Raw genomic sequence first — 20,119 nt, 5'->3', positions numbered from 1 at the left:
AATGTATGTAACGATTATAGTGTCTACTGGTAAATACAGTATTATACAAACGATGGTCCAATATAAGGAATAACTAACACAAACTTACTGTATATGTTTATGATTCATTAGGACAATGCCAACCAAATTAATCAGATAGTAATATAATGCTATATGGAATTCGTTAAGATATAATCCCTATTAGTAATCCACTTCATATGTGATAGCTTGAGCAAACTGTTGTTAATATTTGCTGCTTTAGCAGTACGCTGTGCGAATGTAGTGGAAGCATCACTGACCAAAATAAAGAATAAGTGCAGGTAGAAAAACTAATGCACGGCCAGGTCAGTTTTGAAAAGTAGGACAGTTAGTCCACAGGTGTCGGCGTGGACTAACTGTCCTACCCTGCAGAAAAGTGACGTCAGCCACCCTCGTCAAACTAGGCGTGGACCTACAGTCCTACAATCCTCCTGACCACACTTCTGTATATTCCAGACCATTCGTAGTGTCAGCTTGCCGTTCCTGGAACTCCCCTCTACCATCGATTACGGCAGAGGAAGGTACGGTTCTTGTTTACTTTAGAAACATTCTTTGTTTGAAGTTTGTTTTTGACGATGGAAGGATTGTGAAGGAAACAGGATTTCTCCGGACATTTGACATCGTTCAGTGGTACAAAACTTCAGTTACACTAAGTTTCGAGATCTGCAATCTGATCTCTTCTTCAAGTAAATAAATAACCTAACATATAGTTACAATTAGAAACTTATCTGTTAGGCGGAGTACCGGGGACTAGGCGCTGTTCGGCGGGTAAAGTTTGCTGGGTACAGGGAGTTTGTAAGAGTAAATGAGAGCGATTATAAACAAACATTAAAAAAAGTGTAATATAATATAATTTTGATAAATGTAATTTATTTTGTAGGCTTAATTGTTGATTTTTATATATATTAAGTGAGGCTAAATGTAAGAAAGTGCCATTCGGCCTTAATGTCGACTTTGTAGAGATGTACGAATAAAAACATTAAATGCAATAAAATAAAAATATATTTGTTCTGATTCCCAAATCAGGAACTTATGTCCGCTATAAAAAAAAATCCCAATAGGCTACGTTATCAGGCGTTTTTGGTTGAAAATGTACTCCTTTTAAGGTGACTCGCAGACTGTAGGGTTAGATATGCCACGTGGGATATCCAACAGTTCCCACAATCTCCCAGGATATTCCCACAATACCACGTGGGAGATCCTGTAAGGTATGCAATTCGAGATTTGACAAAATGTTTAATATTCCCTAATAATGCCTCTTTGCGGTGTATAACAAGGAGTGAGATTTTATCAAGTACAGGGAGGGGAGTAAGGAAGAGAGTGGTGGGAATCATAGTGCCACTTACATTATACGTCAACTATTTTTGTATGCGAACTGTTTAGCTGACATCGACAGACGCACGGAATTCTGCTGCAGAGTAAGTCAGAGACAGCTGAGCTACGCAGAACTTACGCTTTGCCCACGATGATCGAGCTTCATGCTGCATTATGCTAGCTCTGATCCTGATCCACAGTCTTCTCTAGGTGGTTCTTAAACATTAGCCAATAATCAGGTGTGACTCCTAGGTACTTAGGATATTCATTGTGGTTAAATTTGACATTTCCAAACGAACATCTAGTTTCTATTTTTCCGATAGCTCAGTCTTAAAAGAAGTGGAATGTATCCTCCATTTCTTCAAATATCCTTAACGATGAAAATATCGTAAGTTCAAGTAGCTTGAAATTGACCAAGTCCTTGTGCTGGACCGCAAAACAAATACCATCTGAATAGGTGAACCTCCTAGATTATGTTCAGGGAAGGTCAGCGATGTTACATTAAAAATTTGTGGAGCAGGTAGACTATTATTGAGGATTCTAATCGTATTTTTGCTATATGAGGAATGTACCTGGTGTTATGCCCGAGACTGGAAAAGTCTTGTTTCTAATCCAAAATCTGCAGACCCTGTTTACTGTTTAAATAACTTATTAGAGGTCTGTGACCACAATTGCACACGTTATATCTCAACTTTTTGATAACAATAGTGCACAACATATATCAGTGCAAAAATACAAAACTGTAATTTACCACTCACTGCCATAGAACAGTGGTCTAGTGTTGATTAAGGCGCGTTCGAAGCTATGACGAATCAGTCATCAGTCTAAATTTGGGTATTGTGTAATGCTTGAGTAAGTTAGCCGGTGTCTGCGAATGCGTCACGGCTGAATAACTTACATTTGACAATGAAATGTGCAATATATTTCACAATTGACGATTAAGGATAGTTCACAAATGTCGTTTTTGAGATTTGTGAATATTACAAATTCCTAAACTCTGGTATTTAAATCAATTTACTGAAATGTGTATTTTGCGAATATGATTGATTTTATTAACATTGGTTTTTGTATTAGCTAATTTTAATTAATCTGAAAATGTTCAAGATCTATTTGATAGAACAACTAGTACGTTCTACGCGACTGTATGGTGGTGGCGAGTATTGCTCTCGGTGTCTTTATCGACGTTTCAAAAGGACTGCAACAGCTTACTGCAGTCACGCAGGCCAGCTGGTGCGACCGTGTTGAGTTCATGGGTCACTTCGCCTCTCACTCGGACAGCCATTGCGCATAGCCGATATCGCGAGCTCGACTTGTCCAGCGATTCCTTGCTACGTTCAGTACAGTCGCGTGCTGCCGACTAGACCTTGTAGAACAGCTGCTCGTTCACTTTCCGAGCGCGTATCCCCACTCTTACCTTGCGCACTGAGACCGTGCCTTGCCTATTCCTGGCAGATGACTTCATACCAGCGTACGGACCGGTCGGTGGAGGTTGTGCTGTGCAGTTCGAGTACGATCCGTCCGTGTTGTGACTGACGGAAATCAAACAAAAGGATGTGTCAGTTACGGTCGGTCTGTTCGGTCCGGATGTTTTAATCGCGCGAATTGTCACCGGCGATTTCTGCACCGCAGTGAAAGTGTCCGGTTGTAACCAGTTATCGTGTTTCCTACGTTTTAGGTTAATCGGTGTAAACAACATTTTATGTGTGCATGTAAAACGCATCGTCTTCGACAGCACTTGTTTGATCAAGTTAGTGTTCTTCAGTGCGTAAATGGGCCAGCATTGTGGAGGGCGTGTTACGCAAAGGAGGTGTGGCATTAGTACTTAGTGCAGTGTGAGTGTATCTGTTCATGATCCGTGAGGTGTTGACGGCTCGGAATGGCGGTGTCGTTCTTGTCACCTGTGAAGTCGGAACAGGAGATTCTTCACAATTCGATGCTGGAAGATGATCCTAACGCCAATTCGTCGGTTTCACCTGAAGAGACTGTGTCTCCCAGATGGGGTCCCACCCACAAGGGAGCCCAAGAACTAGCTAACTTGTACAGTAGAGGTGAGTACTTACCTAACCTAAAACGTGAATGTCCGGTTTTGCTTGGCGGCAATTCAGACAGAATTGAACGTTATCAAAACATGACCAAAGATATAATATATAAATAAGCCTTTATGACAATACATTCTCAACTATCAATCTAAACATTAGTTGAAAATAAATAATTACCTCTGAAATTAATATTTTTATCTTAATTAATAAAAGTGGCAAAATAATAAAAACATGCTAAATTAAACTAAATGTGGTCTTCAAAAATGTATTCTGACATCACAGTTAACTGTTTTTAGTTTTGTAGTAATAATGATTTTGTTGTGTTTGAAAAACATGTATGTTTTCAATATTTTTTTTTAAATGTTTTTAAAGAGGATTTATTAGTTAACTTAACTAACTAAAATGAACAATTAATTACCTCAATTATACAGATACTAATTATGTCCCAATGATTAATCTATAATAAAAAAAATTACATAATATAGATTTATATAAATCATTTAGTTACATAATACATAGAAAACTTCCTTGTTTAGTAATATTTGGTCAATAGAGGGTATTTTAATTCTGAAATGTTATAATAGTAAATGCAAGGTGGGCATCACACAATAGATAATCAATTTTCATTAACGTCATCAGCAGTTTATTATATCACTGCCTGAAAGGCGGACATGGATATTTAATAATCATGAACTAATTAAATTATTTGATGAAAAATATGACTTGCTACATGGACCTTTTGTATACAAACAAGGAATACTCGTCAAATGTTTCAGATATAGTCTTTAACATTCAATTACATTGGAAGTTAGGGAGCAGCAAAGGAAATAGGGGTTTCCTTTGTAAATATTAAAACGATATATTTTTCACACTTAAGAGAAAACATCACTAGTTATAGGAAAACATGCAAAGAAATTTAGACTTCCAAATTAAAATTTTTTAATTGCTACCCCTCCATTAACATGGCTCACAGTGGCTTGAATACCTTTACAATGAAACTATTGTTGATCATTAACAATAGAACAATTGGAAGCACACTCTTAATACAAGCTTGGGTTGACTAAATTATAACTGTTATTTATTTACTTATGTTACTTTTATTTTACTACATTCACTTTCATAACAATATTATTTTAATATTTTCATGTTAAAAATATAAACAATATCAATTTTCTAAGTTGACACTGGGGAGAAAATATGTCTTACAGTATTCATTTAATGTCAACTGAGAGGAACATTTGCATATAATGTACATATTAGGGTATAAAATGTTGTTTGTACAGCAAAATTTATTAAGCTTTTCCAAATTCTTGTCTATTTTTACCTCATAATAAAAAATTTTATGTTGGAAATTTAAGTTTTTGTGATAAATTAAAAAAGTTTGTAAGTTACCTATAAATATTTAGTCTCTGCTGTAAGTAGCTGCCAAATTTGTTTTCATGTCTTCAAATAGAAAGTTTTTGAATTCAACTACAACTATGTCATATTCACAGAATTTTGATTAAGCAATAATAAAACTTTTGATATAATTTATAGGTTATTTTACATGGGTTTCCCTACAAATTTATTGTGTCAGAAATCTGGCTTTCCTGAGTGTAAAACTCAAAATATATGATTTCTGGTTTGTTTTCAATATCATTTTTGGTATTATAGGAAATTGACTCAGATCGTTTTTAAACTGTATAGCTTAGTTTACAATACAGTTTCATACACCTGTATTATCAAAAGCAGAATAGCATAGGGAGGATATCTTGCACTTTAGCAATGTATTGGTTAAATACTGTTATTTCTCCTTTTAGTTGAACAAGAACAAAACTTCTCTTACATTATAGGCTTTTACTTGATGTTAATTCATATATTTGCATGTTGTATCATTTTTAATAAGATAGTATAAAAATTCTTGTGCTGCTTTATTATTTCTATTATTTAATATTAATATTTGATGTTTTAAAATGTAGAACACAATGTTTAGTACTTTTTGAACATTACTCTTGGCACAGGGGTAAGAAAAGAAGAGTTGTGTTATATGGAAATTTCAAATTGAAGGTATGTTAATACGTGTGAAGATCAATCCATGCAACGTTATTGCTACGTATTCAATGACTGGCATGTTGGTAATTTTTTTTTATCTGGAAGCCTCACAATCCTGCAATCTTGTGGTATTGAAATATGTGTAATAAGTAAGTTAATTATAAAAATGTTTCTAAAAAAAGTGGTTCTAAGTGGGGTCATAGCAAACAATACAAAAAATATAAGATGTGAACGACTACCATTAGGTGTAATTTAATTAGTCTGCATTTTGAAATAACTGAGAAAAAATATTTTACAAATCTATAATGAACTGCAATAATCAAATTTTATTAAATAGATATGCATTGAAAACTTGTCCTTGGCATGCATGATAAAGGTAATTAGTTATACTTTAAATTGCCATTAGCTATGAATTGTGTAATAGCAGAGTTCACTCATACTATTGCTTTGCTTTTGTATAGTTCACAAGACGTTGTATGGTCCACAAATTACGAATCCTCTACAGATATCAAAAAGGTTATTACAATGCGATCTTATATTTCTAAAATTGTTTATAAAAATGAAACTAAATCAAATTTATGTAAATATTGGCACAGATGCCAAAATGATTAGTTCTATCCTACAAAGGCGGTAGACATTTTTTAATGTTTAGGACAAATTTTTGTATAATTACTATACAATATAAAAATAAACTCAAACTCACATCTCGTAATTTAGAAATTTTGGTTCTGCATGGATCTAAACACATCTTTTACAAAAGTAAAAGATCTTAAAAAAGGCACATTGTTGTATTCAATACTACTTATTATTATTAGAAAAATTAAAGTCAAATATGAAGCAATACTGTTACTGCCTTTGAAAAAAGTATTAAGCATTCCAAGATTTTGTATTGTTCACTCTATATTGTATAAAGAATACTAATTATGTTTGGATTTATAATATAACAATTATGTATATTTGAAAATAAACCCATGGCCTGGTTGGTACATTATCTTACTATCAATGATTTTTCATACGAAAATTAGGAATTTTCTGTTTAGCTTTTGTGGAAATTTTTAGGGACATTAACTATTATTGAATTTTTTATCACCACATTTGAAATATATAGTGCAATAGTAGTTTAGCCCATGCACACCATCAACAACTAATTCAAATTTGTTTAAATGTCAAAATTTTTATTTATATTTAGAAAGGTTGTTATCAGGTATTTCTTTTTTTGTTTATTTTGATTCAGTGTACATTTATACGGTGTACTTAAGAAAGTTGCAATAACAACGAAATATTGTACAGTCAATAATTGTAGTTTTCTTTTTATACTACTCTAAATGTACTTGTGTATATATATATAATTACTTTTTTTGAACTTAAAGTTCTGTAACTGCCTGGGAAACCCCTTGTGATGATTGTCCCAAACAATGAGGATGAGGATTAAACTGTATACTTTGAGATGACAATATCCTAAGCCAAGTTATTGTGCATGATAAGATGATGATTTTGCTAGCCCTAATGTCATGCTTTTGAAACTGAGTTTGTCTAAATGAATGGGTTATCGAAATACTTGGTAACACACAGAACGCAGAACATTCATGTTGTCATCCCCTCTACAGATCATATTGATTTTACATTACTTAATAAGTGTTGAGCAATTGCTTATGTACTATGTGATAAACCTGCTGCAACCGTGTCTCAATATAATTCAACCATTGTGAGTTTGATGACATCTCCGAGTCATCTAGGAAGCAGTATCACTCAACATGCCAACTACTGGCACCGTACACAAAATTACCATCATCATTCTCTTATTGTGCATGAAATAAAATAGATTTGAAAGTGAATGAACGACATAACTCTGTCCCCAGGGTTTCCAAGGGAAGCAATGTCTATACTTATGGTTGAGGCAATAACATTTGGACTCTTCCTCCATCTTCCATTGGAATGTACAGTACTCCAGCCCACCATTATTGCCGGTCCTTTTTATAATTTACACTATAAGATATAAAAATATTCAGATTCAATACACTTCAACTGGATCGAAAAAACTGCTGCTGTCCATGTAATAAAATGATCAAAGCAGATAGTCACAATAGATGTAACTAAAGTGGGATACCATGCACTTCTGGAAACTCGTCTTCAGTATTGCTCTAATTGAGCGTCCTCTACCAGAAACCTGAACATTGAGGTCACTATACAAAAATCAGATATAAGATCTTTAACTGAATTAGATAGTGAGACAGCTGCAAAGAAGATTTTACGCTGCTAAAAATCAAGACCATCATCACCATTTACATTAAATAGGCGATTCTTTTGGTGAACAAAATTAGTCTTCCTAGAGAAACCGGAAGTCATAGATATGACAAGAAATGCATAAAGAATTCAAGTTTTCAGAATAAGGGCAAACTTATTCGGAAAAAGCCAACCTTCAGTACATCGGAACAAACCTGTATAACATCCTACCAGACGATGTCAAAGCATTAACTTGAGTAGCCTTGAAACAAAGACTGGACAATTGGGTGACAGATTGACCCATCTAATTACGAGTAGTTCAAGAATTTTGCACGAGTGTCAGAAGATGATCTGTAATAGTAATATATTTTACATTTTATTTATGTATTTGACACGCTTACTTTCTTAAAGAAATGGTAAACAAAGAATATTATTTATTGATTGATTGTTCAGGAATAATACAAATTTGGCAATCACGCTTAATCTACAATCCCACATGGCAGGCAGTATGAAAAATGTCAAAAGGCACATATATATAAATGAATGTTTGTCCTTTATGGAATCGTAAACTATTTAACCGACCATTATGAAAATTTGTATGTATATGTATTTTTCCACAGAGAAGGTTTATATACTATGCCCATTGATATAATTCGCCACCAGGCAGTGCTTCAAAAGATGCAAGTTTTCAAAGCGCCTGCACACTAAAAACTGCAATTACGAGACAGTTATGTATATTAAATAACCAAACACCATATTGAAGTTATGATGTATATTTGTCTTGAAGATTAATTTCTGATTGAACTTAAAGTTTGAGTGTTAGACCACTTTATAATAAATTACATGTAAGTGTATGATGGCTATAAACATACACAGATTTTCTTGATCGTGGCAACAAGGCAAACTCGACATCAGCACTGGAAATATAATTCACTTGAACCAGAAGTGCACATACACGAGCAAAGCTTACGAAAAGCGTGCGAAGCCACAGGATACAGCTAGTATATATATATATATATATATATATATATATTTTTTTTCTCAAATCAAGCACAAAACTATGGAACAATAGGGTAGAAGATGGGGTTGCCATTCATCTCCAATCACTATACAAATAATGTCTCTACCAATCTTTTTCAGTTCTGACTTGATTTACACTTTGATTTCACACTGACCTGTAATTTCCAGATAAATAAATTGTAATAATAAACATCATCTCTAGTAGTAAATTGAGATCTATATATTATTGGTCTTCTTAACCTTGTCAATTGGAACAAAATCCCACACTTGATTATATTGAAGGCAAGTTGTTGTGCTGACACACCTCCACCTAGTCCAGAGTTGTCTGGGGAATGTCTAAAGACCTCACTTTCACACAATAGACAGCAAAAGTCATACTCATTAGCTTCAATTTCAAAATCTAAATCTCAGGGTATGGCGTCTTAAATAACACCCTCAATGAGATGAACCAAAATTGACAACAGATCACACTGTCTTTTACCGCAGCCCACACAATAAACGCCCACTTTTACCTGCTACTTCAAATTTCACTCATGTTCGTCACAGTCTTAAAATCCATTTGACACTCAACCAAAACATTTTACGGCAAATCAAATACCTTAGCGACATCTAAGGAAGCAACATGTGAAGCTGAAAGCACTTTGACCGTGCTTTCAGCTTGAAACTTTATGGCTGTAAGTTCTCAGTACAGCCATTGTCAAAGTAATGGTGGTGCAAATCGATTGTTTTTGCTTTCTTAAGAAGTTTACGGAGTCTGAACACTATTGACCAGATGCTGATACATTCAAAATTCTTCTTACATAAAAAAATTATCCTCCATTTTTAAGCAGATAAATGGATAAAAAGTCACCAATTGTTTTAAATAGAGGTACCTGACAACATTTACCGTCCTATTTTCTTTTCTCAAAGAAACCATTTTAATCTATATTACTGTAAGACCTTTTGTTTCAAATCTTTTCTTTTCTCACTGTCTGAAACCAATTTTCATTGGAAATTTAAAATATTGAAACTACATTAGTAATATTTTGTTCACAAAAAATGTATTATTTTATATATTAATGCCAAGCAACTATTACAGTAAATTTAATTTAGACCCTATGGTGATTACTGGAATGTAAGATCAAATGTATATTTAATGCACTCAGTATTGTAGCATATTTTGTTTGAACTGTACAAAATACTATTGTACAAATAGATTTTTATATTTTTCAGTAATTAAATTGTTGGTTCTAGTTTAAACAAACAACTGGGGCTTACTCATTCCTATATTTTGTTGTGTCTATCATAATGTGTATTTAATCTTAAAAACCTATAAATTAACAATCAACAAGATTAACAGTCTTATTAATCTTAACAAGTAGATATTTCACAGTGATAGAGTGAAGTTAGAAGGTTTTTATAAAGCTTTCAACATATGTTTGTAAAACCAATGAGGAAAGCATGAAGTGGCCATGAAAATGTCTATGGAGAATCCTTAATGAGTCTATTTCTGTAGGTATCACTTTGCCAATGCACAAACGAGATAATTTATCAGTGGCCTTGGTACTTTTTCTATGTATTTAATTTCATAGTTTTATAATTTATTATAAAGGTTAAGATAAGTAATCTGTTTTATTTTTATTTTTTCAGGGAAGAGAATTCAGGAATGTATAAGTGTCAGTATATGTGTGACCCTGATAGCTGTCAACACATGCCTTATTTTTTATCATATACACTTAAAAAATATTCCAACAATATTGTTAGCGGCACTATGTGGCATCGTCTCGGCCGACTTTGCGTCCGGTATGGTTCACTGGCTAGCAGACACTTGGGGATCTATAGACTTGCCCATCATTGGCAAGGTAAGGCTTTCATTGTTTCACCTGACTTTTTTATTAGTACAAAATAATATTATTTTTGTCAGTGAAAATGTGTTTATTTGTATAACTAAAACAATCTATCAATGAACAGATTCTGTATTTTTTCTATAATTTTCAAGAATTAAAGTTTCATTGATCCTCTGTAAACGGAAAGATTTATTCAGATTCTTTAACCCTCGTAAGTTACATGTTTGAAATTAAACTAAATCAAACTATTTTAGTTTAAACAATTTTAGAATGCCAATTGGTTCTTTAATCTTAAGAATTTCATTGGGAATTAGACCTACATTAAACATTTTCCAATATTTTGTCCCAATGTTTAATTAGTGGTTATGATATGTAAAAAGGCTCATCGTTGTAACAATAAAGCTTGTCAACCAGTCTACAAATGACTTGTATTTGCTTTTTTAATTCAGTCCATGTATTACACTCTCATTTCTTAAAAAAATTAATCAATATGTTGGCAGTGTATAAAAAAATCATACTAACACACTCATGCATCAACAATATTATTTCCTTTAAAAATATATGTAGTTTAAAAACATCACTTGTCCACATACCATTTAATATTTTATGTGGGAGGCTGGAAGCTCCTTTATTGGTTAATTATCTTCAACTCCTGCAGCTCTGGCATGCAAAGGAGAGACAGTTATTTTATCCCACATCATTAAAGGTTTTGCTTCCAATTCCAAATGGTATCCAAGCTTTAGATGGCAAAATTCAGTGCTCTGATACTGCATAATTGTCAGACAAAAAGGCAAAGTTCTGTATACATTTTAGATTACCTGCACCTCTGCCTAGTCTGTAAACGTCTTCAACAATTCTTGACTGTTTGATTCATAGTCTGTACATTCCTGCTCCAGTTCCTTCCATCCTTGACCACTCTGTATTACCTTATGGTATACTCTTTTAGTGAGTTGTATGTAATCTTTTCCCATTTTTCCTTAGTGCTCAGTGTTATAAGGTTATTCCTCGTGAAGATTTACTTACAAGTTGTACTGTCACTGGGTAGAAAGCGATCATCTGGAATCAGTTGGCTCCTCTGTTCATGATCCCCCTAATTGATTCTGATTTCACCATTGATATGCATCCACTTATTATATTTAGGCTGTAGCCTCAGTTTCTTCCAACAATTCTCAGGGATTAGGTTGCTTTTTCATCAATTTTGTAGATATTTCTGTTCCATATGAGTTTCTTGTCATGTATTATTTCTTGGTATTTCCCTCTTAAGACTTTTCCATTCAAAGTAATGGCTCTTAGGTTCTATTTCTTTTTAGGATTGTTTTGGTGGTATTGATGACAATCCTGTCATGTACAATTTTCCTGTGCAGTCATCCAGTTTGAGATTAAAGAGCGAATTTTTGAATCTGCTTCTAACCATGATGACAGTGTGTATCTGCATAGCAAAAGCAAATAAGCATATTTATCTGGTAATGTATCAATTAACTCATACACAATTAGGACCCACAGCAAGGATGACAGTATATTGTTTTTTCCCCACCTGGGCCTCAACTTTTCTAGTAGACAGTAATTTAATTATTCATCTTGATATAATACTGTTCACTGCTCTCTCTTGCTTCCAGTGCTCTTTCGCTTGCATTATGTGACATTGGTGCACATTGTTGTTTCTTTGTGTTTTATTGTTTTGTCTTTTGTAGAGCCCTAGTCAGTGCAAACAAAGGGTTCTTTAGATTGTCCCGCACTATATGCATGTTAACAGGATTACGGTGGTAACCTCTCTGAAAATCTCGGTTCTTATATTATTGTTTACTACCTCCCCCATAATTTTTATCACAATTGAGTCTAGGTAGATTGTCAAAATACCTTTGTATGTTTTCTCTGTCTTCCTAACCTTGGGGAAGTCCATCTCAATAGTTTTGGTACATAGACAAAAGAGAAACTGCCTCTAGTGGTCTTGATCAGAAGAGTACCTCAGAGCAAGCTGTTTAATATTGCATCGGTTACTTTCTTTCTAACCCTACACCCCAGAGTATATACAGGTTAAATCTAAAACGCAACTTTAGTAGTTGCTCATATCTTACATTGGTGTCCACTACTCCATACAATACTGTGGACATTGGCATTGCAGGCCAGCCATCAGTAATGGTAGGCCATTCCCGTAACATTACTTCACTAGTCTTCTCACTTCCTTTGGCCTTGTTTCTCCTTCCACAGGACATACGCTAAGACTACTACTACTTCCCAGTAATGAGTGCCTTTATTCAGGCGGTTGACCCGAATTAACGCAAAGTCCTGTGTTAGAAATCCTTTCAAGCAAGTATAATTTAATTCAATTTCTAATCAGGATCGTTCTTGACTTAATTCCAAATTACCTCTACATTTATATGAGGAAGTCCCATGATCTTATTTTGTAACAAAGGCTCCTTAAATGATTAGTACATTTCCCAGCCAGCATGCTCAAATATTTTTGGCTCAGCAGCAAATGCTTCTTTTTTATTAGGAAAAATCGCTGGAATTCTATTTATCACCTGGTGCTTGTGAAAGAAGAGAAACACAGTGTTCTTGTAGGCTCAAAATCTCGTAACTTGCACCAAAAATGGCCAGTTAACCACTGCCCTCCCTGTTATATCCCAAGATCTTCCACACCCAGGTTCTTGTTTTGTGCCTGTATCAGGGATATCAGATGGTTTGTCTCTTCTCCTACATTTCTAGAGAAGTAAATGGCAATGTTGTAAGGGTTAGGAAGGGATGTCATCTCCTCCTATATAATCTGTTCTACCCCTTCATATTATCTCAGGTGAGGTATATTGTCTCAATTGGCTGAGAATCCGAATGACAGTAGTTCACTTTTTTAACTTCTTTTTAATTATTATATTGCTGAAGATGGCTCTCCTTGTCTATAAATTTATCTGTACCTAGATTCCCTCTGGGAATTCCTTCATTTTTACCACCATTCGCTACTCTTTCACTTTCCTTCCTGATGTGTTTTCCTCATTTTAATGAAGTTTCTGTTGGAGGCAATGAAGTTCCTGTTCGTGACAATGAAGTTACTGTTGGGGACAATGGAGTTTCAGTTGGTGGCATTCTATAGAGTGAATGCTCCACTAGAGATCAGGAAATACAGATGCGGTGACATACCATAGCAGTTAAACTTTGGTTGTTATCTCCTTTCCATATTATTCCCATGGAGCAAATAAGAAGAGAAATTTTTTCCCCAATTTCAATAAAGTTTCAGTTGGTGGCAGTGATCAGCATGCTGATCATCATCAAAAAGTGAGTGCTCTAATAGATTAGCAACTACAGCTATGGTGACATACTATAATAGTTTAACCTTGGTTGTTATGACCTTTCCACATTACTCCCATGAAGCAAATAGGAAGTGGTGTTTTTTTTCCAATTTCAATGAAGTTTCGGTTGGTAGCATTGATCAGCATGCTGATCATCATCACAGAGTGAGTGCTCTACTAGATCAGCAACTACAAATAAGGTGACATATCATAACAGTTTAAATTTGATTTTTATCTTCTCTCCACATCGTTCCCATTGAGCAAGTAGCAAGAGAAGTGTTTTCCCCATTCTCAAAGAAGTTTCATTTGTTGGTATGTGTAGTAAGGCCGGGGTAAGTACAGAGGTCATATGGTATCTTCAAGTTTCCATTTTAGGTGCATTCCTTCCAACACCAATGTGTCATCTCATTGCAAATGCATCGGTTCCACACATGATCGTTTGATGTTATTCATATGCCAAATGAAATATGTAATGTTTCTTCAAATCAGGGACTAATAGGATTTGGGTCTTCACTAGACACTATGATCTTCAATGGGCGAAGCTGTGGCTTAGCTACATTAGATATACTTCTTGTCACCACTGCCTTAGTAGTTTGCTTGACCCTGAGCAAATGTGTTAATATATAAAAAATATTATAAAATGTTACCCTTAAAATAATTTATCAAAATATGTTTGGTAAAGAGAAATAAACCTCCATTTACAATGTTTTTTTTAGATATTTTACAAAAAATACTACCTCTACAGTAAATTTGTTATTCTGGTAGGTACCTATTGCCAAAAAATATGGCACAAAAAGATAAATTCAAACAAATTTGTATCAACATTAGATATAAATAAAACTTGATTATAGAGTATTTTCTCATTTTGAAAATTGCTCTTTTAAAAATAATTATTAGCTTATAATAAAATATGTTTTTAAACATTCATTTAAACTAATTTAATGTTATTTTAATGTTTAATATGTACTTATCAATTATTATATCTCAGGTTAAAAATAAGTTTGAACCATATGAGCTAGTAGGTACAAGAAGTACATGGCTCAATGTATAATTATTACTTAATTTCATCATGAGGTGTAATACAAGTACTGCTTGATTTGAAGTGTTTACTAATTTATGAGTACTATCAGTTTAGTAACATTCTTCACTATCAATCAGACCATGGCCATACACTGTGTGTCTGTACTATTCACTGTTGTCTATTATGAGTAACTGGACTTAATAATTCAGTTACATGCTTGAAGAAGTTACTGAAATAACTTTAGAACAATAACTCTATTGATTAAAGTGCACCTCAACTGTCATTGTTGAGCAATATTTAAAAGAAATCCGTGATTGTAAGTGTATAGAATGTATTATATATGTATAGAATTATAATATTCAATAAATCTTTGGAAAAACTTATTGTGATATGTCAACAAGAAATTGAGGAACATTGCTAAAGTAAATTTTATATTTTTAAATCAAACCCTAAAAATACTGCACTTAATTATGAAGTTTATAAATATTAAAAAATTAAAATTTAAAGTTTTTCCTTAATGTTTATGATAAATTTTCAACAAATAAATGTACTGCATAAATAGGGTGTTTCAGGAGAAATCTGCCACACTGCAAAAGTTTAATCCTCTCATCAAAATAATGAAAAAAGTTCTATTTTTATTGACTTAATTTACATTATTTTTTGGGAATAAAATTTTCTACAAATTTTATTGAACATTTTTCTTTGTTTATAGGCAATTTAACGGAGTTATTGTAGTCTAAATTGCAAAAAAGTGGGTTTTTGACCCTAACCTTTTTTGCCTTACCCCGATTTTCTCGTAAACTAATAGAGATAGACTTCTTGGAAGGTGTTCTATGATTTGTCAGCTCATCTATATAAACCTCATCTAATTAATACTCTAAAAGTTAATTTCACTGAGAGAGCTGAATTTCAGGTGAAATCTTTGACCCTGAATAACTCACCAACAAAGAATTTCCGGACCATGTTTATATCAAATTTTTTCATTATTTTGATGAGAGAAATAAGCTTGTGCAGTACAGCAGATTCCTCATGGCCCTGTATAACCATTTTTTTTATTAATTTGTGTTTATAAATTCTGTAGTTCACTCACTAGTTGTGATTGAAGACCGGCGCAGTTCATATTAGGCTTTCCTAATAAAGTTCCACATTGTTCCAATGTCATTACATCATTTCCTAATAAAAGTACGGTTGTTTTGTAATAGGCAATTTTTTAAAAACTCTGTCATGATTGTTTTAAGAATTTTCTGCGGCCATTCAGGGAGCACCACATAGACCCAACGTCCATCACTCGCCATGACTTTATCGAGACGAATGGCGACAATTTCATGGTTACCATTCCATTCTTGGGGTTCCTGCTGTGGCGGCTGATCACAGACTCAGAACAGCAGCTTCAACGTCACTTCGCCGTCCTCTGCTTCATCTTCCTCTTCGCCATATTTGTGGCCATGACCAACCAGGTTTGTTTTCAGTTTTTACTTTTAATTATTGTACTGCTATGACTCATTGAAACAGTACACATAGATTGTGTATGTTGAGTATGGTCCAGTTCGATTTCCTCTTTGTGCAGCATCTAAAATCTGCAAGTGTCACATATTTGACTCCTGGAATCTGGAGTCATGTTTGTCCAACAAATGCGGTATTAGGTGACAAAGAAGCTTAAAACGAACTCATTATTTTGATGTCAGAGACATGTAGACTACAAGATTTAGTGTTATCTAGGTGATGAGGTATTCTCATTGTCTTATCAGCTGCATAATTGAGTACACTACAATGTTTCTGACATGATCTCTAAGCAACGGAGCTTTCAACATATAACGTAGCTAGAGTTGAAAGGGTTGATTCAATGTAAATGTTAAGTTTGCTTGAGTTATAGTATCTCCAGCACTAAGAGGTAAATTGGAGCATACTCAAAACTCAGTGCAGGGAATTAAGAACAATTCAAAGTGGAAAGTGGTAAAATAATTTTGTCCTATTAAGGATAGCAGTAAAAAAAACACAATTAGTTTTGTCAAAATCCATTTATCTTGATGGTAAAAATTGTAGTAGCCGATCGTAGTGAAACGGCGGTGAGTTTACTCCATAAGAACAATACTAAACCGCAAAACTTAGAATTCCTTATATTTTTTAGTAGAATAATGATGGTTGATGTCTCATTTTAAATATGTAATTAATAAGTACTCAATTCCTTTTATTAGATTTGTTATATATTCTAAATTGTGTTCAGAATAAAATCTCAAACCTTTTTACACTTTATAAAAAGTGTACACTTAACCCTTTAATCACCAAGCCCAAAATATATCACACAAATCTATTTTTGTGAACAACTGCCACACCCGAGTATACTCATTTTCATATTATCAGCTTTTATTTTTACTGTATCCGTTGTTATTTTGTGTTCTGTTATGATAGAAATGTCTAGAAGATAGCTGGCCAGTTGGTGGTGCATTTTTGTGAACATTACCCTTACTACTTGGATGCCACGTGCTGTGTATCATACAAAAGTTCGGGAATGGTTACAATAATAATTTACGAGGTTTTTTCCAATGTTTATTTGTAGATAGTTGTGTGGTAGTAGTAATATGTTGTAATTATTTGACAAACTGACATTATTTGAGAAATTTGTAAACATTGTTAATTATTTACTCTATTTATTAAATTTTTAATCTGCTTTAACGTGTCATCTCAAAACTCCTAAAAATGGGAAAAAAATACTCAGCGCTGGGGAGTCATAGTATATAACTAAGCCCGGCGCTCGCGTGTTGCCAAGAATCCAGGAACACAGCTGTTAAAGGGTTAACAAGAAAAACTAAAAAGTGCATTAGTCTTATTCTTACAACAACGGATCTTGTCGAAAAGAGTGTTAAGTTTTTAAACATAGTCAGATTTTTTTATGGTTGATTTATTACATAGAGTTGTGCTTTTTATGCAACGGGACTGTTTATGCCCTGAAACAATTTAATGCTCTCAGACATTGGGACATAAAACCAATATTTAAATTTGGAAGATAAATTTCAAGGAGATACAATTTCACCTTAAAAAATTTTCATCACAGAAACTATTTTTGTAGTGATCACAAGTAAGTCTGCTATAGGGGATAACTTTAGTCAGTCATACTTTGGCCATGATGTTTGCTTTAGCCAAACTCATGATGTTTACTTTAATAAAACTCTTGATGTTTAACCCTTACATTGGCTACTGGTGGGTTATCAGTGGTTAGTTATTGTTAGCAGTTGTATTATGGATTTTATTATTTAGTGCATTTATAATAGTTAATGTTTTATTAAGTGCATTTTTAAAGATAATGTGTATGAAGTTGACCCACAACTGTTTCTTGCCTCGGTTATGTTATCCACATTCCCAAACAGTTATTCACCTGAGAAAGAGATCAAATTGCAGATCTTTTAAAATATTGTGCAGAATTTTGGTATGACTGAACCACAGCAAATGTTGAAAAAAGTCCTTTTTTATCTGCACGATCCCTTCATTGCCAAATCCAACTTTAAACTAAATATACGAGGGGTGATTAAAAAGTTCCAGGACTTTTTATATAGTATGAGAATGAAATATCGCATGGCGACAAAATAAGCAACGTTTGTTTGAGGTTAGTTTTATGGATTTTGGCTATATGCTGTTTAATAAAAATGAATGTGAAATAAGAGCAACATGTTTGTGTGAAACTGAATAAAACTTTTTTGATGTCACAAGATGCTTTTGATGATAAGTGCTTAAGACAATAATGTTGTCATAAGTGGTACAAGAGGTTTAAAGATAGCTGAACATCCGCAGAAGATATTGCTTGTTCCGGATGTCCTTCAACATCAATCAATGATGACAATGTTGCTAAAGTGATTGTTCTCGTATGATCAGACCATCGACTAACAATCCGTGAAATGGCAGGAAAATGTACCATTTTATTGGGTTCATGTCAAGAAATGTTAACTGAAAAAAAATGCGTTATGTTGCGGCAAAATCTGTTGACTCAAGACCACAAACAAGGCCGAATTCATGTTTCTGAGGAAAATATTCGTGTTTCAATTTACAAAAATATGAAACATGTATGTATGTAAATATGAAATATTATGTTAGATTATGTAGCTGTCTATGAGAAAATATATCATCCTATGCTAAAATGTATTGCCACTGATAAAATAAATCTTCAATAATGTAGTCATAGAATATTTTTTAATTTTACTGTATAAAAGTAAGCCTGATATTATATCTGATTAGTCAAGTATTTATGTACATGTCCAGATCCATAAGTGGTCACACACATATTTTGGTCTGCCGTGGTGGGTTGTGTGGCTGCAGGAGCACCACGTGATTCTGCCGAGACGCCACCATCGCTACCACCATGTAGCGCCCCACGAGACCTACTACTGCATCACCACAGGTTGGCTCAACTGGCCGCTGGAAGTGGTCCGATTCTGGCCCGCCCTAGAGTCCGCAATCACGCTGTTTACGGGCTGTCGTCCACGCGACGATGACTTTAAATGGGCTCAGAAACGCTCGTGACCCGCCACGTATCTCATTCATACTATTATCGCTTTTTTTACATCCAATAAATTTGTTCCTTCAATGAACTTTTTTACCAATTGTATATATTTTTGTACATATTGTCGTTATCCACTACTTAAACAATGTTACCCACCTCGGTAAGCTTAGCAACACTTGATGTCAATTCTGTATTGCCATTTAATGCATTTAATCCTGTATGAATTATTGTTGTCACGCTTTTATTCTTACAGAGAAGGACATATACAACGAATCTCTAGTATTGTATTTTATTACCGTAACAAGTGAGGTTCATTCATATTTTAATATGTATTTTCTTAGCTTTTATGAATTGTCATGCTGTTTTATGTACAGTCTGATTACATGACCAATTTACTTATGGACCACTTGTCAGATACGTCCTAACATAGTCAATTGTGTTCATAATTTTAAGACAAGGAAACTGAAACATTATTGTATTTTCGAAATAAGATATTGTTTGCAACTTAAAATACTTAATGTCTATTAGTAAAATAATTACATTTATGTAAAAATGTATGAATTAGGATAAAAACAGTTTAGAACTGAAACATAATTGTATTTTCAAAATAAGTTGTTTTCAAACTTAAAATATTTCATGTCTATTAGTAAAACAATTACACTTCTGTAAAAAATGTATGGATTAGGGCAAAAAAACAGTGCAGAACTGAAATATAATTGTATCTTCAATAAGTTATTGTTTTCGATCTTGAAATATTTCATATCTATTAGTAAAACAATTAAATTTGTGAAAAAATGTATGTATCAGGCCAAAACAGTATAAAACGTGGATGATTAAAGGGGTATCTATAGTCA

At 33.6% G+C, this 20,119-nt stretch overlaps 1 protein-coding gene across 1 annotated transcript; it reads left to right on the top strand.

Annotated features, from left to right (window-relative positions):
- Positions 1–2,667: 2,667 nt before the first annotated feature.
- LOC124364790 (plasmanylethanolamine desaturase) lies at positions 2,668–19,353 on the top strand. The gene is made up of 4 exons (XM_046820542.1): positions 2,668–3,380; positions 10,275–10,486; positions 16,012–16,230; positions 19,025–19,353. The coding sequence occupies exons 1-4, from the start codon at positions 3,209–3,211 to the stop codon at positions 19,283–19,285; spliced, it is 864 nt and encodes a 287-aa protein (XP_046676498.1). The 5' UTR covers positions 2,668–3,208; the 3' UTR covers positions 19,286–19,353.
- Positions 19,354–20,119: the final 766 nt, after the last annotated feature.

The sequence above is a fragment of the Homalodisca vitripennis genome, chromosome 6 (genome assembly GCF_021130785.1).
Source record: "Homalodisca vitripennis isolate AUS2020 chromosome 6, UT_GWSS_2.1, whole genome shotgun sequence".
Classification (NCBI taxonomy): Eukaryota; Metazoa; Arthropoda; class Insecta; order Hemiptera; family Cicadellidae; genus Homalodisca; species Homalodisca vitripennis.
The sequence above is the reverse complement of the archived record's forward strand: the minus strand, read 5'-3'. Positions and strand labels throughout refer to the sequence as shown.